The sequence below is a fragment of the Condylura cristata genome, unplaced genomic scaffold (genome assembly GCF_000260355.1).
Source record: "Condylura cristata isolate star-nosed mole 26May11 unplaced genomic scaffold, ConCri1.0 scaffold00019, whole genome shotgun sequence".
In the NCBI taxonomy this organism is placed as follows: Eukaryota; Metazoa; Chordata; class Mammalia; order Eulipotyphla; family Talpidae; genus Condylura; species Condylura cristata.
This window is the reverse complement of record NW_004567120.1, coordinates 1,631,915-1,658,232: the sequence shown is the minus strand read 5'-3', so window position 1 is coordinate 1,658,232 and position 26,318 is coordinate 1,631,915. Positions and strand designations below refer to the sequence as shown.

Below are 26,318 nucleotides of genomic sequence, written 5' to 3'. Positions count from 1 at the left end.
GTGTGTGTGTGTATGCAGAAATCACTATTTCAAGGGGATATATGCATTCCAATGTTCATTGCAGCAGTGTTTACAAGAGCCAAATTATGAAAACAAATGTCTAGCGACAGAGGAGTAGATTAGGAAATATAATACATATGCACAATGGAATACACACTACTCAGCTATTTTTAAAACAATGATGATCTCTTGCTATTTGTGACATCATTGGTATAACTGGAGGTGATTATGCTAATTGAAATAAGTCAGAAGGACAAAGACAAGTAATGATTCCACTCATATGTAGAATATAATAAATCAAAGGTAAATAACAAACAAATACAAACCAAAATATACTCTTGAAATCTCACTCTAGCACTGAAGGTACCAGAAAGGGTGAGTGGAGGGATAGGAGCAAAAGGGAAGCGGTCTCAAAGTACTATGGTAAAAGATTACTGATGCTTTGGCTTTTGGCGTGGTGTAATAGCATACATTTGTAGACATGTGAAACTACACCCCTAAAACATACAGTGTTATAAATGGTTACCTCAATAAAATAAATTGTAACGTGAAAAATCACACAAAAACAATAAAATCAAATTAAGGCAGGTAAGCATTTAGAGAACCAGCTTCTCTGTTCAATGCTTAAATCTGTTCTTTAAGTTTGCTTAATTGGTGCTCAGCCTCTGCTTAGAAACTCCTAGTGACAAGGAGCTCACTTTTTCCTGTATGTCCCCCACCCTAGCACCCATTTCATCTTTGGACGTTTCTGACCAAAGTTATTTCCTATTGTGGTTTTACTACACAAGTTTAGTTTCACTTTTTTGTGATAGATTTTTAAGTATTTGGAGACAAGAACCACATTTCTATATTTTTTGAGTTAAATGTCAGTTTTAGGTTCTCTTAATTTACACTTTTTCCTATAAATCAGTTCCATTTAAAACTTGTCTATATCCCTTATCAAAATTAATTAGAACATTTTCTTTATGCCACTTTCATGACTTCATGTGTTTCCTGCTAAGTTCTTTGTATCTCTGTAGATTAACTTTTCTAATTAACTAACTAGTTTCATTAGTTAGCACTAACAGATGATTTTAATTAGAACACATACACTAAACCTCTGCTTCCCAGAAACCTCCTCCTTCCCCAGGAGATAATTATTCTAATTTGGTATGACATTATCTGACCTAACAGTGCCTGGCATCCATAGTGCCTAAAAGGTCATCTTTTGTTGTTTTAGCCTTCTGGAGTAGTTGAATTAAGTTCAAACTCAAGTTGTTTTTCAAACCTTTAATCTCTCTGGGGATATTTTTCATAGCATCTTTGAACTGTATAACACTACAATAAATGAAATATGCTGCACTAGATTAAAAGGTTATTTCTCTAGTGTCTCAAGGTAACATGCCCTGGAAATCTTTGGCTGTCAGTGCAGCAGTACAGTCTCCATTGGATTGCTAACTCCCACTGATCATTGAAAAATTCATCAGGAAACTATTATCACACTGAATCTTACCTGGCAGCAAGGCAAATCAAGGAAGCTATAGGAAGGATCAGAAATAAACAGAAGAGATAAGGGACTTCATAAGCTAATAACCTCAGTCTAGATAATCAGAACCAAAGATCAATAGAAAAGCATTATTTGAAATGAAGAATAGGGAAGAACACTCATACAAGACCAAACCTTGCAAAAATGGATAATGCCCAGTAATAGGCAAAGAGTAAACTAGTGAGTTAGAATATTGCAGAATAGGAGGATATTTATTCCATGGGGTTAAGATTCCTACAATTACATGTGGTCACATACTCAAACCACAACTATTGTTGATTATGATTTTCTTTGAATCTAGAAAGAAATCTGCCAAGAGTTCTGTAAAATGGTAGGCTGGAATCCTGGTTATAGGTCATGAAAGCAAAAAGGTAAAATGTGGCAGATGCCTACCAGAGAGCATCATGTAGCAGATAAAAGCAACAGATTGGATATATACATACAAGTATGAATGGTCTTAAAAAACATTCTAATTCATAGTAAAAATTAGAAGATTATGAGCTATAATGTTATTCTATTTGCATAAAATTTAAAATATACAAATAACAATACAATTTTAAAATAATACATACAATGATACACATTTATCATATTAATATGTTTATCTAGAAGAGTATGGGAATAAATGAGTAATGGCAAGAAGTTGTTTGTGAATTGAGGAATGATGAATTAAAGAATAAATGACATCAGTTCTGCACCTGAGACCAATAAAGTTAATAAAATGCCAGGCCTGCCTATATAGAGAATGTGACTAGATGACTAGGAAATAAGCATAATAGTGGTATATTGTATAACAGAACTTCCTCTCATAAGGGAAATGTTCTTTATCTGTGCTACTCAATATGGTGGCCATTAGCCTTATGTGATTACTGAGAACATACACTATGACTAGTATGACTGATGAACTGAAATTTTTATTTTATTTGATATTTGATTTTTTAATATAGATCTAGTGGCTACTGTATTGGAGACACAGGTTAGAAGTTGCAAGTGAGCAAAGAAACTGGCATAGAAAAAGTAAGTAGATGTTGTAGTTGCAGAAAACTATCCTAAGAAATACTTTGCCTAACCACGAGATGAAAAGGTAGCAGAGGAACCTAAGAAAACTAGGATAATTTAGAAAGGACATCAGTCATCTTGCCTTCTCCAGCGCTTGTTTGGCCCATTAGTAAGTGAATCTTCAGAACCTCGCCCCTAGATCTTCCCTGCTGTGCACTTGGCTGCTGAAATTTGGAAGAGTTCTGCACATCTTACTGCTGCTGTTCAACAAGTGTGCATGTGCAACATGTGTTTCCTGTGTAGACTATAATGGACACAGGGCCCCCATGCTTTGGCCATCAGCTAGCATTTACTTGAGCCAGGTACTGGAAGAGGTAGCTCAAGAAGTTATTTCAGACACTTGAGAGATCTGAGGCTTTTTTTGCTGTCTTGGCTATGGTAACTGATGAATTGCCAGGGCTCAAAATAGAGAGCTAACAGTGATAGGTGATTGTTAGGCCATTGCAGAATCTAAAATGGCAAAATATCTACTCTTTGACCCAAACCCTTTTCTTTTCTAATATCCTCCCACCTTGAGCCTCTAGCCTTTCTCTTGCTCCTGGATAGTCATTCTTAGTCCCATGTAGAAATTGAAGGAATATGAGAAACATTATTATGGGAGAGGGGAGATGAACGTATGGATATATGGCATTATGTTCCCAGCTACTTCATAGAGTTATTGGAATTTTCCTTTCCTGTGTTTAATAAAACTTCTAAAGCAGATGTGATGTATTTTTGTAAATGCCTAAAGTGCATTTCTCTACATGTAAGTAGCTATACAAAAGAGATAGCCTGATAGCATCTTTTTATTTGTGTAAGATGTATAGAACCTCTGACCTTCAGCAGTTCTTCAGATCTTCTGGCGGTAATAAAAATCTGGGCACATCTACCAGCCTATCAGTTTGAAAGTGACAAAGGGTTGTACTATAAGCATATCTTCAAATGGAATGTGATGAGGATAGGGTGGATATAAAACAGCAGTCTCACTACTTGCTAGTAGTTAACTAATAACTGTGTATTTAATAAAAGCAAGTCTAGAGTCAAGTGAATTGTACTTGTCTTCATGGAATGCTTAAATATGGATTGATTTCTCTAAGTCCTGGACACATGGATAAAAAGCATTTTTTTTGCTTCAGGAAAGAACTCCTAGGGACCCAGTATCTAGAAGGCTGGAGATTAACAAAGCTAGGAGAATAACTTCAAAATGAAGTCAAAATACAGAAATAAATATTTGAGGCAATCTAAAACTCATCCTACTGAGAGATATCTGCTATGCCAAGTGTTCTATTACCACTTCTAGTTTAAAAGTGCCTTGACAGTAGAACTTGTGTTTCTCCCTTCTGTTTTCATCATGGCAGAATCTAAAAGACTAGGAACCTTTTAATTTAAAAGAAGTATTTAATATAGTGACAATAATTAACATACATCCACACTCATGTGCAGTTCCAGGCATCCTACCAAATGTTTGTAATAGTTTCCATGTAGGTAGGAGAAGTAAAGCAATGGGGTGCTCAAGTAAACCCTACATCAACAGATTTTTACCAGTGTTGAACTATCTGTTTTTTACTACTTAGAACATAGGATGGGTCCCCCTGTTGCAAGTACACATTATGGGAAAACCTTGGAAGGCTCCCTTATAGCTCATCATCTCAAAAGAAGACTCTAGCAGAACCAAGATTTCCAGATTCCTGGATCTGCCTAGTAGTATCACTTTTGTCCATAAAATATTTTGTGTTTGGTTTCCTGTTGTTTCTAATTTACTTGGAAGCATTAATAAATGATTCCTATCTAGTTACTTATTTTTAATAGTTGATCTACTCAGAAATGAGTAGGAGTGTCTGCAATTCTTCAGGGTTGCTAAATAGAGTAATTTTTGTTTATTATTTTTTTAAAGATTTATTTATTTTGTGCATACAGAATTGGGGTACAGGCCAGAAATGCGGGGACGGGTGAGAGGCTTCACCAGAGACAGAGTGGGGAGCAGAACAGGCAGATCGATGAAGTACACTGCTGAGGGGAGCAGCGGGTGGGTCAGGAGAGGTCTGCCACGCCATTGTGGTCACCTCCAGGGCAGGCGGGGATTGAACTCATGCGGAAGTGGCTTCAGTGTCTCAGTGCTGTGCTTTCACCCTCTGCGCCACCAGGGAGGGCCCTGTTTATTGTTTTTTATTGATAATTTCTTTATTGAAGTACCATTGGTTCATATCTGTTAGTGCTTTTATAGTATAGGATTCCCACCCCCCGTGTATAGTCACTGTAGTGCAGCCACTACCAAAGCACCCATCGTCCTCCACAGTAATCCATTGTGTTCTCCATCCACCCTGTTCCTCATTTCCCCCATGCCCAGATGCTTCAGTTCTGTGGCCAGCGTTCAAGGGCTGATTTTAAAATTTTTCTTTGTTCCTTTGTTTGGTTTCTCTATATTGCACATATATGTGACATCATCTGGCATTTATCTTTCTCCTCTGGCTTATTTCAGTTCTCATAATCTCTTCCAGCTCCACCTAAAAAGTGGGGTCCTGCTGTGTGTGTAGCAGGGCAGGACTGGCTCTTCCTCACTGCCAGCTAGGCAGCAGAAGCCATTGGAAAAGCCTTGGAAGTTCCCTCCTGGGTCAGAATTGCTGCCTGTAGGCAGCCCTGCCTCCTGACACTTGGCGGGTCTTGAGTGCCATGGAGTGCCCCCCCAGAGCTCTAGCACCCGGCCCCCTAAGCTGCTTGTGGGCAGTGCCAAAGGCAGTAGGTGGAAAGCATTTTACCACCCTCCACCTGTGACCCCACTGGGGCTCAGATTGCAGGCAGAGGCTAGTAGTGATGGCAAGTAGCACTGGTTTCTCTACCATGCCACTCCAGGGCATGCAACCCTTCTGGACAGAGGGTTGTCCTGTGCCAGATCAAACTTCAGTGTAGGAGGCAACAGTTAGACCTGCAGCCCCTAGCTCAAGCTGCAGGGCGGAGCATGAAACACCACAGGGCCAGTTCCAGGGCTGTGGCTCCTCAGAGCCCACCAGCCCATAATCCTGTCCTAAGGTCAAGGCAGGACAGGTTCTGTGGAAGCCCTTTTTATATTTGGTACATGGGTTATAAAATGGACCAATGAGGTACAAGAAACTAATGAACTAATAGTGTTCATCAGCTCGTTAGTTAATTATTTGGTGCGAAGAGGGTTGATTGGTCCTAAAATGGTTCAATCAATCACTCAGAAGTGAAAATATTCTAATCAGGCAGGTATCAACTAGGGTAGGGGACCCTGAAAGAGCATATAAGGCAGGGCAGGAGCTGGCTAAGGTGACTCTCAGACTCTCCCATGCTGTTAATGGCCTCTGAAAAAGAAAGAAGATGCATCCAGCAGCCAACCTCCAAAGAGGGAAGCTGAAGAGCTTTGCAGCAATGGGGTGGCTATACCTGTCTCGGGTCCTGCTGCTGCCACTGCCTGAAAAGAACACCAAAGGCCCTGGAGCCTGGTGTCTCGAAGAAATGTTTGTTGTCGGTGTGAGCCACCAACTCACAAAGAGCTGTAATGCTGGTGTTTCTTTTTTTTTTAAGATGTATTTATTTATGCATAAAGAACTGGGGTACAGGCCAGAGGTGCAGGGGTGGTGAGAGGAATCACCAGAAACAGAAAGGGAAGCAGAACAAGCTGACTGGTAAAGTACACTGCTGAGGGGAGCAGCGAGCAGGACAGAAGAGGTCTGCTGCATCATGTGGGTCACTTCCCTGGCTGGGGATCAAACTTGTGCTGCAGTGGCTGTGACTAGCTTCATAAGGCTGTGCTTTAGCCCATTGCACCACCAGGGAGGGCCCAGTGTTTGTATTTCTAGCACCATCTTTTGGTGACCAGTAGTAACTGACACTGCTGGCCTGTGCTGCTCAGCACTGTTGACAGGTAAGCAGCACTCATTGTTCATTTTTGTGTCAGCAGCTCCACAGTGATAAAAAGAAAAAAAAGAGGAATCGTGGAGAAGGCTATAGGATGCAGGATGCTACTCAATGCAGGATGTTCCCTCAAGAACAAGATCCTGGCCTTTTTATTGACAGAGAAGGGTGGGTCAAACTGAATATTGGATTTAGGGCTTTAGGGAGGATGAGTCTAATGATATACTCCCAACTTCCACCCATGGCCAATCTTATTAACAAGGTGTTCCATTGATCAGTCCCTGGGGAGCAAGCACATCAGCCACCAGCCCCCTGGATGTTCCTAGTCATACCTTGGGATTTATATTTATTGCCCCAGGGCAATCAAGTATCCTGTTCTTGCCTAACTTGAAAGAAGCATTGCACACCACACCCACCTTCCTTGAGCCTGAATGGTCTGGCATTTGGGCACAGGTGAAAATCACAGTGACCTGTCCTCTGTCGAGCACTGTCCTTGGATGGCTATAGCCCTGTGTTGACACTGTTTTACATCCATGTTGCTGCAAATCCCGTGAGTTTTTCGGGGTTTTTTATTGCTGAATAGTATTCCATTCTGTATTTATACCACAACTTCTCGATTCACTCATCTGTTTGGGAACACTGTGATTGTTTCCATAGCTTAGCTATTATTGTAAATAATACTTAAATAAAAATCATAGTGCATGTTTCCTTTCACATTAGTGTTTTTGTATCCTTCAGCTAGATATCTAGAAGTGGAAATGCTGGGTCATTTGGCAGATCCATTTTTAACCTTTTGAGAAACCTTCATATTGCTTTCCATAGGGGCTGGACCACTCTACATTCCCACCAGCATTGTAACAGGGTTTCTTTTCTTCACACCCTTTTCAGCACTTGTTGTTTCTGGTCTTTTGAAAGACTACCTGACACTTGTGAGAATGGCCCATATCTAAAACATGCTTATTCCTTTATATTCTTGCTCCCTGAATGAGGGGGTTAGAATGAAGTATGAGATAAATTAAAAACTATAAAATAAAATTACTATGATCATTTGGGAATTGTTCAAAATACTTTTTACTTGACATGATATTCCCTGGTCCCTCAACCCCCGTATCAAAATTTCAAGTTGTGCTTTAACTAAGCATGATTATAGTTGAAAGTATTTTAGCATTTTTACATCAAATGGACTCCCAACTGCACTTGTTTTCCAACTCTGGTCCAGTGTGCTGCACTCATCTTCCACAGTGGAAGAAATAGACACTATCATTGTTTTAGCATACATAAACATTATTTATGTAGTAGAAGGATAAAGGGTGGTGCTTGGTCTGGTATTCCTCAGAATGACAACACAGAGCTTTAGAATCAGTCTCTGTCCATATGCTTTTGTTCAATCCCTACCACTTTCTCTCTTGAGATAAGAAAAGACAACTTTATTATTAATGACATTTCCTCCAATTAAAACAAAAAGTAGCCCTTTGACTATATTTATATAAGTATAAATATATGGTTATATTTATTCATCACTTATATCCCACCTTCATATAACTTGGTTTCATAGGGATATTTCCAAGGATGTATATGTGTTACAAACTCATTGTGTGATACTGGGGAAGTAGTTTCTTGGACATGGTTACCCACTTGTAAAATGGGGAGTTTGAATTAAAGTACCTTCCAAGATCTTTCCAGCCTGTGGTTAAGTGACTATATTTCTGAAAAGAATTTAATAACACTTTAAAATGCAATTAGCAAGCTATATTAGTAAGAAGAAAAGAGATTAAAACCATACAGATAAATTCAAAAGATAAATCAGCCTACAGTCATTGTACCTAAGCATTAAATGTAACTAAGTGCTGCCTGGCAATTAAGATATTCTGTGGTTGGTATAAACCCATCCTCAGAGAGTGTCAAGCAACATTCATGTGGTCCTTCCAAGGACTTGTCATCTTGCACACACTAGTGGGTGTTTCAAGTTGGCCTCTCTGTTCTGGATGTGTCATTATACTGTCTATATAGCTCTGATGAGATAAAAATTATTATTTCTCAGGTAGGAGAAGCCCTGAACTCTAAGGTAAAAGTTGAACAACCTATGGTCTAAAAGTTTGGAAATTAAAACTTGTGGGGTTGCTAGATATTACTGATTTGCACTAATGAGTGTCTTTGGTTTTGGTTGTTTTTAATACTCCTAATTTGGGACTAATTTGAATCTTAGGTTTTCTGACATTTATATATACATACATATATAAATATATATGTATGTATACCTAAATATATACATACTTTCTCATTGACTTATGATTGTATGCACCTACTCTTCTGAAAAAAAAAATCTCTTGATGGTGATGTCACAAGGAATGGTATATATGACAGGGTAAGGGAAAGAAGAAAGGGAGACCCAAATAATGAGCCACTGACCTAGAAAGAAAATGTAGCCACTATAGCTGCAGCCCATGAGCCTAACAGCAAAGACTACCACCCCTGCATTAGAGTAGTAACTGCCAAAAGTGAAGGCAGATGGTGCATACAATCCTCTCACCACCATTAGCACACTGTTTGCTGTTTTTGATAGGATCTGGTTCGTGTACAAAAATCAGAGCAATACAGACAGGGACATGAGATAGAAGAGAGTAAAGAGCTCCCTCCAATGTAGACCTGAGGCTCATCTCAGTATTATACAAAGCTTAAACCTGAAGTTTAAGTTCACATTTTACTTATGTGACGTTTTACTTCTACATGTAGTGACTTGAAACTTTTCCATGAAGAAAAAAATTGAATGAATTATACATTTTTCAAGGCTAAGAGAACTTTTGATCTATTTTAACTCACTATTGTATATATAATAAAACTTAGTACCAGAGTGGAGAAGGAGATTATCTGAGAACACACAGCTATTTACTTGCTATACCCCACCCATTATACAGTATCGTCTCTACTATGTGAGTTTTCTATGCAGGACTTTTGAATTTTGAAATCTTTATCATGGAAGCTTTGTCATGATTCATATGATAATTTTAAGGTATATGAAATTCTTTAGAGTTGAACTGTGATCACCTCTTCTTGATACCTCTCTCTCATCATTAATATTTTGAAACTGATATGGCATTCTCATTTAAGCATGTTTTCTAAACTTCAAAGCATTTGATTGTTTAAAACTAGTATCTTGAGATACTAGTAGATCTGGTAGATAAGAAAATGGAATTAGCATATGCCTAGAAATGAGGAATCTGGAAACATGAAATATAAAAGCTGAAAAGAACAGTAAAACTCTAAAGACTTATATAAATGACACAGAATTCAAAATCCTCATAGAAAAAGCTAGTCATAGCCACTTCAGTGCAAGCTCAATCCTTGGCCTCAGAGGTGATCCACATGGCATGACAGAACTCTCCTGTCTCACCCGCTGCTCCCCTCAGCAGTGTACTTCGTCATTTTGGACTATTCTGCTCCCTTCTCTGTCTCTCATGAATCCTCTCACTGCCCCAGCACCTCTGGCCTGTACCCCAGTTCTGTGTGCATAAATAAATAAATCTTTTGAAAAATATATCATTGTGGTCCTAAAAACTCAAACACATAAAGGCAGATTTAGAATTTTAGAAAAGATTTGGAGACACTGAAAGTATTCTTCAGGAAAGATATTGAAGCTGGTTTTTAAACACACATACAATTGTTGAATTTAAAAACAATAATAAACATGGGAAGCATCTTAAGTAGGCTTAAGTTGGTAAAAGGAAAATTTAGTGAAACTGAAAATAAAAATGTACAAATGACCCAAGTGAAAGAACATAGATTACCAGGAAGCTAACCGAACACCCTAATTTCATAATATAAAATGACCTTCACTAAAACACATCATTGGTAAACTATAAAAAGTCAGTGATAAACAAAAAATGTTAAAGACCTCTAGGGAAATAAATCATGTAACATACAAAGGGATATAATTAGTATTTCATTAGACATATTCAGCAGAAATTCTACAGACTAGAAGAGAGTAGAATGACATACTTAAAATTCTACAGGACAAAAACTGCCAGCCAGGAATACTCTATCATGCAAAATTGTCAGTCAAGTATGATGGAGAGATGAAGGGTTTCCCAGACAAACAGAAGGTAATGGAGTTTACCACTACCACCTGTCTTTAAGAAAAATGTTGAAAAGTTAGTCTACATAAAAAGAAAGGCTAAAGAACAAAATTTTAAGCATAGTGGCAAATATAACACAGAATCAGACATATAAATAATAACAAGGTACATATTTTACCTCACAAATAAATGTGCATATATATATTATTGAAATAAGTTTTATAAAATACTGCCTAGCTTTCTAGTTTAGTATACTCTGATCTATTCAATTCTTTACTAAAAAGTAGTAACATAAGACAACAACAGATCATCAAAGGGGAGGAATAAATTAACAGAATCTGTATATTAAAATTACAATGAGCCAATACCAACATAAAAATGATTGTTTTTGACATAGAGTGTTTGACACAATCCCAAAAGTAACCACAAAAAAAAAAAATCTGGTGGTGCAACAGGTTAACTGTCAGCATTATGAAGCTATCAGCAGCCATTGCATCACAAATTCAATCCCAGGCCAGGTGTATAACCCACTTGGCATGGCAAACATCTGTCTCACCCACTGCTCCCCTCAGCAGTATATTTCAGTCAATACCTGTTCTGCTTCCCACTCTGACTCTGGTGAATCCTCTTAACCCCTCCCCCCACAACTCTGGCCTGTACCCCAATTCTTATACACATAAATAAATAAATTGTTTTTTAAAAATCAGAAGATGAGACACATAGAAAAAAAAGTTAAGAAACTGAGAGAACCTATCAGGGAAAAACATCCAAGTGAAAAGGTAGAAACACAAGGATAAAGAATCAACAGTTTTGTAAAACAAAAGATAGAGTATCAGTGGTTAAGCTCCACATATCAATATTTACCCTAAATGTGAACTGTCTGAACTCACAAATCAAAAGATACAAAGTGGCAGGTTGGATAAAAAGTCATGATTCACCTATATTATGCATATATAGTCTAAAGACATTCAGACTTCAAAATGAAAGACTGGAAAAAGGTATTTCAAGAAGAAACCATACTAGAGATTAAAAAAAACAAAACAAAAAAACAGGAGACCAGAAAAGATGAAGAAACAAGCTACCAAATCCTGTAGAATACAATAAAAGCAGTATTAAGAAGGTGTATATAACAATCATGTGCAGAGCAATAAGCAAAAGTCCCAATAAACTATCTAATGTTACATCTGAAGGGACTAGATAAGTAGGAGGAGGAAGGAAACAGTAAAAATTAGAGTGGAAATAGATGAAATAGAAACAAAAACAGGATGCAAAAGATCATAAAGCCAAGAGGTGGTACTTTGAAAAAATAAAGAAGTCCTACATTTACTATAAAAAAAAAATCAAAAACTCTAATAAGAATCAGGAACAAAAGAGGCAAATTTATAGCACATATTGCAGAAATACAAAGGATCATAAGAGATCACTATTAATATCTATGCAATAAAATTGAATAACCTAGAAGAAATGGAAATTTTTTGTGAATCCACCAAGACTGAACAAGATACCCCTGCACCTCTGGCCTGTACCCCAGTTCTGTATGCATAAATAAATAAATCTTTTTTTACAAGGGCCATAAAGCAATTTACAGATTCAAAATAATACCTATCAAAATTCCAATGACATTTTTCAAAGAAACAAAACAACTATGAAATTTCTATGCAACCACAGAAGACCCCAAATAAAGTAATCCTGAGAGAAAAGACAGAAAATGGAGATATCATTCTCCCTGACTATTGATTACATCAGTAGTAATCAAAACAGTATGGCATTGAAACAAAAACAGAAAGACAGACCAAATGGAATATTATTGAGAGCCCAGACAAACCCACACTTACCTGGACAGTTGGTCTGTGACAAAAGAGACATGACCATACAATGAAGAAAGGAAAACTTCTACAACAAATAGTGTTGGAAATCTGTGACAGCCACATCAAAAAATGTGGATCTAAATTGTTCTTTAACCCCATACACAAAATAACAATTCAAAATGGATTAAAGACTGGGTGGAACACCAGAAACAATAAAATACATAGAAGAAAATAGATGATATATCCCTGGACATCAACCTCAGAGATAAATTTAGGGGGCCCTCCCTGGTGGCACAAGAGGTTAAAGCACAGCACTATGAAGCTATTCATAGCCACAGTGGCACAAGTTTGATCCCCAGCTATGGAGGTGACCCACATGACACCTCTCCTGTGTCTCCCACTGCCCCCCTCAGTAGTGTATTGTAGTCTGCCTGTTCTGTTCCACACTCTGTCTCTGGTGAATCCTCACATCCCCCACACTCCTGGCCTGTACCCCAGCTCTTGTATGCATAAATAAATAAATCTTTAAAAAGAGAGTTTAGGGACTCAACACCAGTAGTAAGGGGAATATAAATGAAAATATACAAATGGGACTCATCAAACTAAAAGGCCTTTTCATCATGAAAGAGGCTACTATAAAAATAAAAGACATTTTTGAGAAGATATTAGCTGGAAGGGCTTATACTAAGTAAAATAAACCAGAAGGAGAAAGATAAATGCTGGATAGTGTCGTTTATATGTGAAATATAGAGAAACCAAAGCATTAAACAAACTTGACAACCTATCCATGAAAACTGACCATAAATATTTGACTTTGAGAGAGGGAGGAGCAGGAGATAGGTGAAGACAGAGGGTTGGGGAAGGGGAATATGTTGGAGGACTATGGCTGCTTTGATGGTAGGAGTTATGGTGACTACAGCTGAAGGGAGAAATCCTATACTGTCAAAATACTAGCAAATTTGTAAAGTAATGGTACTTCGATAATAAAAATAAAATTGGCAAAATACTAAGATGGGCAGTTCTCCAAAAAAGGTACACAGATGGCCAAAAGATAAACGAAACAAATGCTTGACATCACTTATGATAATGAAAACATAAATCATAATCACAATGAGGTATTTTACCATTTTACCTTACCATTTTAAGAATGGCTTATATCAAAAAGACTAGAAACAAATATTGGTGAAGGTGTGGAGAAAAATGAACACTTGTCCACTGTTGGAAATAATGTAAGTTGGTGCAGTCGCTATGTAAATGGTGTGGTGATTCCTGAAAAACTAAAAATGGAAATGCTATATGATACAGCAGTATCACTTCAAGTTATTAATATAAAGAATATGAAAACACTAACATGAAAAGACTTGTGTTCCCTAATAGTCATTGCAGCATTATTAACAATAGCCAATATATTGATTCTAAATTCCCATTGACAGATGACTAGATAAAGAAATTGTTTTATATGTATGCAATGGAATACTGCTCAGCTAGTGAGAAAGATGAAATAGTATCTTTTGGGACAATATACATGGAACTTCAAGTGATTATGCTAAGTGAAATAAGTCAGAAAGTGAAAGACAATTACCAGATGGTTTCATTCATTTGTGGAATATCAATAACCAAGGAAAACAAACTTGAAAAACCCAATAAAAATAGATGAGACTCTGAATAATATAATTCCCAGAGGGGAAGGGAATTCGACAGAAGGAAGACTACATGGAGGGCATTATGTGATACAGTAATATCACCAAAGCTTTGGTGATAGGTCAGTGAATCATGTACATGTTGAGGTGTAAAGTTATATTTCTGAAATTATGTAGTTTTGTAGAGAAATGGTAAGTCAATAAAATTTGACTTAAAAATAAATTTAAGTAAGATTGTATCTTCTTAAGCAGTAGTGAAATATATAAATACATTTAAGCCTTTTATGTTTTTTGGAGGGGTGAAGAAAATGTAATTAGTCAAGCAGCATCACGGCTAAGTGCTCTCTCTGCTTTGCTGACTCTGTCACCCATTATGCTGACCTGAGTTGAACTGGGTAGAATCAGGCTAGACAGAATTATCCTAGACTAGCCTGGAAAACTTTCTGTGGACCTGTTTGTAGTAGTAGTAGTAGTAGTCCCATCTCCTTCCTTGTTTCATTCCGGTCCCTAATGAACCTGTAGATAATCCATCTGTAATAGCCTGCTAATCAATTGCCTCTTTCCATTACAACGTGTAATACCCTTGTTAACTTCATTATCCATGTTGGACCTGATAAATGGACTGATTACTCACCTTGCTTTATCCTCATGAAGATCCTAGCATTCATATTTTTGAGACTGCACTGGCCTACTATCCAACCAACTATAATGCTCCTTTAGTAACCATTTAATTTTTTTACTTGATGGGTGTTCACTTTACGTTTCTGGGCCTCTCAGTATCTAGCAAGATGCTTTTGCACATGAAACATTTTTCCTATACATTACATCATCAGTACTTATTTTATAACTGGAAATTTTTACCTTTTGACCACCCTTACCTATTTCTCCCACCACCTACTACAACCTCCCACCCTCCCCCCACAACCAATAATCTGTCATAACTATCTTATTAATTCCTTGATTTATCCTCTCTGTATACGCTGACTCACATACCACATCTAAATCATTTGTCAAATCTATATAACATCTCTACAGTTATATTCAAATCTAACATCTTTCCATTCCTGTTTCATCCTCCCTAATTCTAATCTTGATCTCTCACACCTAACTTTAACTCCTAACAACTATCTCTCCCACTCTTACTGATCCTAATGTTCTGATACAGCATTTTTCTATTCAAAACCCTTCCTGAATTAAGATGTGCATGGCCTCCATAATACAGCTCCAACTTATTTCATCAGTCATGGCTTCCTGTGTACCTGATATTATAGGCAAATGCTTGCTCTTTCCTGAATTCCTCCCACATCTTTTCCTACCACAAAACATCATTGGGTCATCAACTTTTTAAAAAACACTTATTTATACATACAGAACTGAGGTACAGGCCAGAGGTGCAGGGGTGGTGAGAGGATTCATCAGAGATAGAGTAGGGAGTAGAACAGGCAGAATGATGAGGTCACTGCTGAGGGGAGCAGCGGGCAGATCAGGAGAGATCTGCCGTGCCATGTAGATCACCTCCGGGGCAGGCGGGGATAGAACTCATGCTGAATGGCTTTAGCTTCTTAGTGTTGTGCTATTACACGCTCACCACCAAAGAGGGCCCTGTATCATCAACTTTCACACCATGTTCTAAACATTGTGTATGCTAGACTCTGGAATTGCAGAGCACATCATCTTTTGAGGATATCTTTTGTAAAGAAATAAAAAGAAATATGGGGCAATAAGGAGAGTAGCTCAAAGCTCTTTGGGACCACATAGAAGGGAAGAAAATAATTTGGATTGGGGGTCAAGGAAAAACTGATTAGTGAGAAGAAGGAAGAGAAAAGGAGTTTATATAGGAGAGGATGAGAAGGAATAGGGGAAGGGAGAGAGGGTGGGACAGAGGCATTCCAGGCAGAAAGTGTCAAATATGAGAGTCCTCAGAAGCAAAAATGTAAATGGCCTAGCATATTAACAGAGCAAATATTAGAATGGCAGTAGCGGAGAAGGCGAACATAATGAAAGGAGAATACAACTTGAGAAGTTGACTATTTGTTAAGGGGAAGGATGTCCTAAAGGAACTCTGCAGTCTTATGGACTCCACCCCCTACTCCAACTTTCTGGACACTATCCCCTACTCCAGTGATTGTAAACTACAACTCCCAGCAGTACCAGGGAGAGAACTGTGAGGACCCAAGGGTGGAGCTAGCAGGAATTCTGGGACATTTGGGGGATAAATAGGGCATGATTGCATCTCTCGCTCTCTCACTCTCCAGACCCCATGACTCGGTGTGTTCAGTCAGCCTAGCCATAAGGTATTCCTGTTACTTTGTATCCCACTCTCTTTCCCTGGATTGTTTCCTATTCCTTTCCCCTTTTGTAAATAAACCCGTCATCAATCCTTTTGTGTGTACCTGCAGTATAATGGAATTGTGAGCACACAGGTGAGGCCCCACAGACAGGCGGCTCAGTCCACTCTGGGCTACCCTGTAACATATTGACTGAGAAAGGCAAAACAGACATGTCCATGGCAAATGGTCAGGTCTTTGGTTGTAAAGCAGTTGTTTAAAGGATAGACTGGAGTAGGAGAAAATGACATTTCATAAAGTTCCTTCAGCCTGGAATGCCTTTCCTCTATCTCCATCCCCGACTTCTCAAATACTATCCTCCAACATCTCTCAAATATTGCTGCTACTAGATATACCTTGCCTATCTCCCTCCTCTCTAGAAATTGAATAACTTCTCTCCATATAGAACACCCATAGTATTTTTGCCTCTCTTTCCATATATTATCCATTTATTAGAATTTGCCTATGACTTCTTTTCTCTAATAAGTCCTAAACACCTTGAAAACTAGAATCTAGTCTCATTTGCCTGTCCTTTCCACAGAAGTGCCTACTATAATACCATAATCTCAGGTGGCATCTAGTCAATCTGTTGAACTGATTTAAGCTGGCATCCCAGAGATCAGCACTACTCAAAACCCAAAGACTGCATTGCTCCTGGCCCATAAACAAAAACATGATTTACTTCCTTGCCTTGCCTTGTTCCTTTTTTTTTTTTTTTTTTTGGTTGGAACAGTCCAAAGATAGCCCCCAACACAAATGCTAGTATGGGTCATCTAGACTCTGAGTTGGAAGACTAAAGATTTTTGAGAAACAGGCTGTGAGCCCTCTTCAGGCCCAACTGAGAACAGGAGGTGGGAGGGGAGCTTTTCCAGCTTAGTTAACCATTTGTTTAATTTGAAATACCTGTCTGCCATCATATTGTGTTAGTAATTTATTGTACATTATCTGAAAAATGTGATTTTAGCTCACGATAGATTTTTAAAACCCCACAAAATTTGTTGTCCTTAAAATGTTCATTGATAAGGAAAAACTAAAGTATGCCTGTAGCTGTTCATACTGTAGCCACACAAAATGATAATCCCCCTCCCAAATCATTTTTTATAAATAGTCAATAAATAAATAAAATTCAGGAAATATATATCTTTAGGTTGCCTCATTTACAGCTAAGGTTTGAAAAGTCAGGAAAAGGCTAAAGGATTGTCTGCTCAGGGTTTAGCCTTCTAATTTTATAGAAAAAGTCCTTAAGTATTGGTAATCAATAAGTTATTATCCATGATAGTCAGCTTTCACTTTTGGAAAAAAAGTGGTAACTTAGTAAGGCTAACTTTCCAATGTGATTATAAGTACAAAATGAAATAAGTTACATAACTTCAAGCAGCCTAGCACCTAGTGGGTATTCATTACCTTCTCTCCTTCCCAACTCATCAATGTTCCATATCCCCCTCCACCTCTTTTTTCACAGTTACCAAAATATATTCCCCTCTATTCTCAATCCTTTAAAATTCCCTTTTAAATGAGAGCCAAAAATCCTGGGTGCTTGATCAAATTTTTTCCACTAGAGGAAATTTATGTTCTTAGGGAAATAATGTCCCAGAGTAAAGTTACAATGGCACTGAAAATATCCTGTGACACAGTGTTCTTGTCCTGTCTGACAAGATTCCATCATTCTTGATAATTTAGGATACTAATCCTGATTATATTATATGGCACATTAATTTTTAATAATAGTCAATACTTCTTAGAGCAGCCATTCTTTATTTCATTGCCTGAAAATGTGTGGAAGTACAGATCATTAACGTGGAAACTTATATTTCTGTAGTTTTGTTTTCACCAGATGTTAGAAGTGGTAAATGTTAGGATTGGTACCAATTATAGAGAAAGCATTTTGTGTTTTAAGAAAAAGTGCCTGGTCTCTTGAGGCAGCTTGAGTTCCTTTCATAGATTATGTTGTTTTGTGACCTTCACTATGACAGTGTCTCTGTGCCATGGTTCTTCTGATGATAAAAATGAACTCAGTTGTAGCTAGCCTTAGGCAAAAGGGATATTGAAATTTGCAAATAATTTGCCCCTTATCAAGTCCCTGCCAAGATGGAATTAATGCTGGGCTTAAATAGAAGGGAAATGACACCTGAGATTCTATTGAATTCCCTACTAAGGAGAAAGATGCATGGAACAGTCCACAATGACAGTATAATTTTGTACAATTCATCAAATCTTATGAACAGGCTCAGCCATTTGATCTGTTTATTTAGTTTCATCATAAGTGAACTCACTTTGCCAAGAGTTAGGGACTTTAATGTTGCTAGTCACTCGTTTCCACCTTTTAGAAATTTCTAGTCTCTTTTATAATACAAATAACCATCCATCTTTCTCTTTTCTTGTACTAATGGCTTACTGGCTACTCTCTCTTTAAGTGTTGTATAAAATGATAAGAGCTATGGTATTTAAATGTTAGGGGGACACCCAATATAATCTAACATGTTTTAACTTGCATTATCACCTAACATAGACTTACTTTATACATAAATAGTCCCAAATAGGAAAAAAATAGCTTACAGACTGAGTCATGTAAAACTGTCTGTTTACCACTTTGTGTTTTCATGATACTGTGCCTACCTTTTATAATGCATGTGTGTATTAGGACGAAGCATACAATTGAGTCTTCTGATATCTGCTTGGTCATTAGCAATCTGTACTTTAAAAAAAATGGATGGATACATGACTGAAGCAAACATCTAAGAAAGGGGAGTTTGTAATAAACAGGGACTTATAGGTGTTATAGTGACACGTGATAGATAACCTCCATCTCAGGTGATCTTGTGTCCTATACTTTTGCATCTAAATACCATCCAGGTGTATGGGCAGGAAATAGGAGCCTCAGGTAGATATATTTTATATCCTAAAATACATGATGGTACTGTAACCTTGTAAGAAATCATAGATCTTCTTTGTAATCACATTTTAAAATCTTGCCATGGACTTGGAGGAATACTTGTCAAAACCGGAATTAAATTCAAGAAAGTAAAGGAGTTATCTACTTCTTTTATCCTTATCAGTCACAGTTTAAGGCTCAGTGAGAGACAGACAATCTGAGTGTGCTGTATATATGTTGTATGTATGAGTTGGCTTGTTTTTTAATTGTTTCAGACCAGATGAGGCAAAGAAAAATAAAGCAAATCTCCACATGAAAACATCCCTTATCTCAGGTGAATCCAGACTCTACTTACAGTCCTTTCTAATTTGACTGCCATAATTAGGTTAAATGTGTTACTATCAAGAAGGTGTAAATGTGCCTCTTTTCTCACATTTTGGTATTGACTAATATGATGGCCTAGAGGGCATAAAAGGATCTAGATATGAGTTTCCAAATTGACTATAGTTGTAATGAAACCAATCTGGAAACAGGTAAATTCCATTCAGCCTTTTAAGGTCTCTCTAGCTGAAATAGCCTTAAGACATAGAACAAAAACAAATGTAATAACTGATATTATATATTTGAAATGTGCAGGTTGGACAGCATTTGGACTTGGAATGAAACAATAAGAGTTAACATTCATGGATAACCAACAAGATAAGGCTGTTGTTGCCTCAGCCACCGGAGAAAGCACTCTGATTAATGGGGTCAAAGAAAATGGTAAGGGAATTTAATTCCAGTACATAGTATCTCTCCCAGCCATCCCATTATTACTGTGAATTTTCAGTATCCACGAAGTTAGAGTAGGTTAAGTCAAAGATGCCTCTGAGATTGATTTAATGCTAAACTTTATTTTCTAACTGTGCTGAAAAGATATCTCATCCAACCCCTTTGCTGTTCCAAATTGGCTGTCAGATAAATACTTAAATTCCTTAATATTCCCAGTGAACGAGCAATCTGCTATGAGGTGAGGCTTGGAGCTTCCAGAACCTATGTCTGAAGGATAGGGTCAAACCTCATAGCTCAAAACCATAAAAATATCATCTGAGCATTTTCCCACCCTGAAAGCTTTGAGTTTCCAATTGATGAAGCAATTTGAGTGTTTCCTCACTTCTGAGGAGGCCTCTGTGTCTGAAGAAAAGCCTGAGCCTAAGGAAGTAATGTTTTAGCCATGTGATTTTTCAATATACAATCAGGGTTGTTCTTTAACTTTGTAGTTTCTAATTCTTAAGGTAGAGAAACTGAGGCTTAGTTTATATAAGAAGATCAAATGCCAGAAACTTTGCAAGGGAAAGAGTTAATGAGTCTGGTCTAAGACCTTTAACTTTATTCCTGTCATTTCTTTCCCTTTTCTCTAGACTCAGAGGACCAGAATGTGGCAATGAAGTCATTTGCAGCTCTAGAAGCTGCTGCACCAATCCAGTCTATGCCAGTGGTACAAAAAGAGACCCTGATGTATCCTAGGGGTCTCCTACCTCTGCCCTCTAAGAAGCCCTGTATGCCGAGCCCTCCATCTCCTTTGAGCTTGATCGAAGCACCTGAGCATGCTGCTAATAGTGCTTCTGTGAATGCCATTTCCCTCACATCTGGCATTGCAAAAGGCCTGAACACGTGGTCACTGCCCAATGAGTGTGAGAAAGCTCCTTTTGCCATAATGGAGCCAGCAGGCATGTCAGCTCTGAATGGGGACTGCCTCATGCAGCCAAGCCGGACTTGCTTGGGCTGCTTCATGGAATCCAAGGATACAGTCGATCCTGAGCCAGGGATCAGTCTGAAAGTTGGTGATCTAAACAGGGATTATGAAACCTGCGCAGTCTCTGATATAGGGATTCAGTGTATTAATGCTGCGGGAGAAAACATGAAATACGGAGAGCAGCTGCTCTCAGACCAGCTCCTAGGATTCCCCCTGCATAAATCAAGAGCAGGAGAAAGACGAGAAGCTGAGAAACCTGACATCGACTTGGAGGATCCAGCTCAGAAAAGTTATTATGAGGCATTACTGCTAGATAAGTGCAATACAGAAGAGGCTTTACTGGCAAATTCCAATCAGGATTGGGGTTACTTTGAGACTTTCATTAGTGAAAGTAAGATTGAACTGCTTGATCTCTGTTCCAAGAATGAGCTGTCTGTCAACCTATTCTCTGAAGAAGATGTGGATAACTACATGTTTGATGATGACGAGTCAACTCTGGGAAGCGATGTCTGCTCCCTGAAAATTCGATACGAGTCTTTCCAGGACAATGTTCGAGACAAGACTACCCTTCTGATGCAGGAGGATGCTCAATTCAACTTTTTCCCCACTGTCTTTACTACCTGCCCCAAGCGGGAGTCCAAGAGTGGGGCCCTGAAACAGGGCAACGATCTTTCCCAATTCAAGGTCCCTGACATGAGCATCATCTGGGGAGAAGAAGATAAAAACTTGGACAAGAAGAAAGGAAAAGAGGAAGGACAGGAAGACAAAGGTGTAGAGAAAAAAGATGGAAAAGATAATGGAGAAAAATCTGCCTTAAATAAACCGTGCAGTGGGACTGAGGTAGGGCAATTTAAGAATCCAAAGCAAGGCCATCTTGCCAATTCCTTGGAGGCATCAGGAAATTTCGGTGATGAAAGTTCCTTCATTGAGGTCTCTTATGATTCCATGGGGGAGGTCAAGGACTGTAGCCGCTATATGGCACGGGACACTAACTCTGGCAGCTCCTCCTCCCAGCAGAACTATGGGCTGCGAGCCAAGAGAAAAGTCAGGTACAGTGAAGATTATCTGTATGATGTTGACTCACTAGAGGGTGAAAAAGTAAATGAAAGGAAGGAATGGCTTCCAGGTGGTTCCAAAGAGGAAGATGATGATGAATGGTGTCCTAAAAAGAGAAGAAAAGTAACCCGTAAGGAGCCCCCTGTCATTATCAAATATATCATAATCAATCGCTTTAAAGGTGAAAAGAACATGCTGGTGAAGTTGAGTAAGGTGGATGCCAGTGAGACAACAGTGAATCTGAGTGAGAATCAGCTCAACAAATATGCCAAGCTGGCCCCTTTGAAAGGCTTCTGGCAGAAGAAGAAGAAACAGAGAAACAGTAACACAGAGTCCAATAAGACACACTTATGCCAAAAGCAAAGCTTTGAACCAGGTAGCTTTGAGGTGTCCTTCCTGCCACCTGCTCGCAAACGAAAATCTAAACTTGGCACCAGGCACAGAATTCAAAGGATCCCATCACTGGAAACTTCAGCAAGTAGTAAGCAAATTTCATTCTGCAGTGATCAGAGGCAACCTAGTAGTCATAAAGAAGATGGAAGCCTGAAAGATAATTTGAAGTCAGCATCTCTAGCTACCCCTGACTCTGCAGATGGAGCACATTTAAATGATATCACAGGCTCTGACTCAGTGAAAGTCAAAGTTCAAGATGCAGAATTTAAGGGGCCAGAAAGAAAAGTGCTCAACAAAATCAAATTTAAAAGTGAAGCTCGGTTAAAATCCAAGAAAATCAAAGCTGGGCAAGAAAGCAAGCCTGTTGTTCAAATGAACCCTCTCTTGGAAGACCAATCCCCCAAAGCTGATTTAAAGAATGAAGCTATTCCTGGGACCGCAAACAGTCCCCATCTACCTGAATTTCATGAGGCAAAGGTTGCTAAGAATTCTACGTTCCTACCAACCACCTGTTCTTCTGAAATGCCACTGTCATCTGCAAACGTTGCCACTGATATACCAGTTATCCCTGGAGGGTATCTACAGACATTATTAGATGCTTCTGACTTGTCAAGTAATACTGGCATTTCATACTTCTCACACAGCTCTCCAGAGCAAAATGAAGGCAGCCTCACTCAAACAGAAAAGTCATTTGCACCTCTCCAGCCTGCCCAGGACTGCATGTTGCCCTCACCTTCTGAGTCAGAGCTACAGCAGTCACCCCATAACTTCAAAATGGAGTCAAGCAACTATGAAACTGTGTGGCCCAACAAGTCTTCTGAACCCCAGAAATTTATGACTGAAGTGTCAAGAGAGATATCTCCAGCCCAATCTAGTGAATTTGGAGCCTCCCAAGTAGTGTCCATGGAAAATAACCTTACAACTACAACATACAATCCAATCTGCCTCAATAGTGATGGCAGTAGTTGCAACAAAGTCCTCTATGCCTCCATGCAGGATGCCCAGCTCCCATCTGATGACTCTTACCAATTGTGTCACTTTAATAATGGAGAGGTCTGCTTTCCTTTCCAACAGGGCACAGTCAACGTGGATGATGGTCGTCTCTTTAGCTTCGATTCAATGGTCCCAGTCTCCATCACCTCCAGCAATTACTGCTCCTTAAATTTGAAATCCTGCGAAAAGGATGGTGATGAGGACATCGCCGATGACTTTCTGGCCCACTGCAGCCCCAAGCTGGTGATCCAGCAGAGCATTGATGAGATAGCACCACTGAAAGAGTCCACTGACCTGCTGGACATCTCCAACTTCACTCCTGACAAATTCCGCCACTCTTCCCTTTCAGAAATATCCCCACCTGATACCCCCAACCTTTCCCCCCAAATTGCCAGATGTGAGAGTATCAAGGCACAGGGAACACTGAAGGGTTTCCCAGAGGGTGCCGCAGGGCCAGTGAGCAGTGTGGAGAAAGTCAAATGGAATGGCAGTACCCCTTCACAACAGGTGCAGCTGGATGATGGGTTTACTTTAAATAACCATCATTTTCAATTTCATATGTTCAATGATGAGGATTCTGTCAGTCTGCCCCAAAAAGCCCCTTGCCTATCAACATTTAATGACCCATCTGGTCAAATGAATACCAACAACAAAATGTCAAAATCAAGAAAGAAAAGTTCACCCAGCAAGAGTGGAGCTATGAACCAAAGCTCTTCTCAGAAAAATACCAGGAAAAAATCCCCCAAAGCCAATAACAAAGGAATTGAAAAGCCACCTGGCAAAACCTCCCGTCAGATCCCTAAGTCAACAAAGAAAGGGAAATACATGGCTACAATTAATGGAGAAAAAATGCAAATTGACATGGGCCGTGGGGGAGGCCAAGTCAACAGCATATCCTCCACTGGGAAGACAGTGGCCGAATGTGTCCAACATGGTAACTCTGTGTCCTCGATGAAAATGCCAAGTCAGAAGGGACTTTCTGGAGATTGGACTTTGAAGAAAGAGAGCAGTCCAGGCTGGAGTGACATGAGCATGGGCACCACCAACAGCAGCCTCCTGGACGATGACCAACGGGAATTTCAGGAGCCTTCCTATATCTTGTCCAACATCGCCTCTGGTATGGCAGATGTGCAGAGATTCATGATGGCCTCCATAGAGCCCCTTTGGGAGCCCATGGAGCATCATGGGGACTCCAACATGTTCTACTCCCCTGAGTCCAATAGTCTAAAATTAAAAACCCTCAAAATATTGGCTGGGACACCACAGGAATCTAAAAAAAAGGTCAACACTGGGTCCCTAGGAACCACTAAGAATCACAGGTCCATCAAGGGTGTGAGTAAAAGCAGTGGGAGAGCAGCAGTAGGTGATCCTGGCCGTGCAAACCTGCCTGTTTATAATGAGGACTCACGCTCTGCCTTCTTTGATAAAAAATATAATAACCTGAGCAATTTAGGCAATAACGGACCAACACACAAAAAGTTATATCGTCACAAATCCAGCTCTAAGGCCCTGAGAGATGAGAAGTGTAAGGGAAAGCGCATGGAGCGAGAACAGGTCCACAAGGATGAGGGTGGGACAGCTTCTTTTGAAAAACTGAGGTAATACTGCACCCAAATGGCTGAGATGATGCACCCTTAGCTTTCCTATTAGCTGCTAAGCCCTCAGTCCCTCACTTTTTCCTCTTGAAAGCAAAAGTTTGCATGAAAGAAACTGTCCCATTCCCTTCTTTTTCAAATTAAAAAGAAAAAAAGTGCGTGAAAATCCCTATTCCTTTAAGCCACCCAAAAGCCAGGGCAATTTTATTGTGGCTCAGCTAGGGGTAAGCTTTACCAAGGCTACTTTTTCTGCTATTCAGCATTAGTTTTTCATATGAGAAAAAAATGCAGATATGCTCTTGAATGATTTTGGGAAGGGAAGGGCTTCAGTGTATGAAAAAAATATGAACATAATTTAAGTTATGTAGAAAAAAAGCCAAGATCATTTAAACAAAAAGAGCATAATTTAGAGAACAAAATCACATCATCATTTAGGAGTGCTTTCTAATACCCCCTGCCATTTGTATCTTTTCCTGCATCATACGGCATCTAGTGTGCTGTAAGCAAATTTAGATGGCATGGTCCCTTTGTGGAACATACACTAAAGTTAACTAAGATGGCATAAATTGGTTGATTTTTCTGCAGGGATTCCAACTACAGTCTCCTTAAAGCAGAAACAGCATTTTGGGTTTTACCTGTGTTTGAAGAAAAGACTCACATTTTCCAGAAAGACATTTGATGTTTGTGTTTTATTTCTTTCAAAATATGCCTTGTGGTATGTATGTTGACATTGTAAGTGCTTAAAGAAAGGAATTTTAAATCGTGGGAATAAGTCTTTGGAAGCAAACTTTAATCTGACATTCTATGTAAAAGACTTAAAAAGTCATATAGTTGCACACGTAGTTTATGCACTATTTACCCACAAGGGGGAAAAAAAAAAGGAAAACATTGTGCCAAACTACAAACAAGTGACTGTATTGTATATATTTTTACTTCTATATCAACATTTTCTTGTGAGTATTTGGGGAACTTGTCCCTATTGATTTACTAGGAACATTCCAGTGATTCTTGCTATTAACCACCCCCACTTATGTGGATAGCACCTGTAGATCACAGTGGAAAAATAGGTTGTGTTACACAATTTACCAAAACTTAAAGGATACTGTTTGAAATGTGCCAAATTTCCTTACCTCATCTCACAGATTCACCCCACAGTTTCAAGTTCATTAATGAATTTTTAAAATATACATATGTATGCATACATACATTATTTTACAATTTTAAGCTCTACTGTCCTGTGTGGAAATGTAAACAGTTCAACAAGGCACAACAAAGGTTTGTTTGTTCCATTGTCTAAGGGTTAAAATGTTGGAAAAGGCTGGAAGTCACAACAGTTAAGTCCATCAGGGACCCAAGTATATGCATTTACAGAACCTTTTACAAGGAAACA

The 26,318-nt window shown here is 38.8% G+C and overlaps 1 protein-coding gene across 1 annotated transcript in view; it reads left to right on the top strand.

Moving 5' to 3' along the window:
* The window catches only part of KIAA2022 (KIAA2022 ortholog), a 35,422-nt gene extending 9,361 nt beyond the window's left edge, over positions 1-26,061 (top strand). Inside the window, exons 2-4 of the mRNA XM_004685591.2 lie at positions 19,793-19,918; positions 20,557-24,931; positions 25,514-26,061. Of these exons, the coding sequence (XP_004685648.1) occupies positions 19,840-19,918; positions 20,557-24,931; positions 25,514-25,607 (4,548 nt within the window). The 5' untranslated portion in view covers positions 19,793-19,839 and the 3' untranslated portion in view covers positions 25,608-26,061. The remainder of the gene's footprint in view (positions 1-19,792; positions 19,919-20,556; positions 24,932-25,513) is intronic.
* Positions 26,062-26,318: the final 257 nt, after the last annotated feature.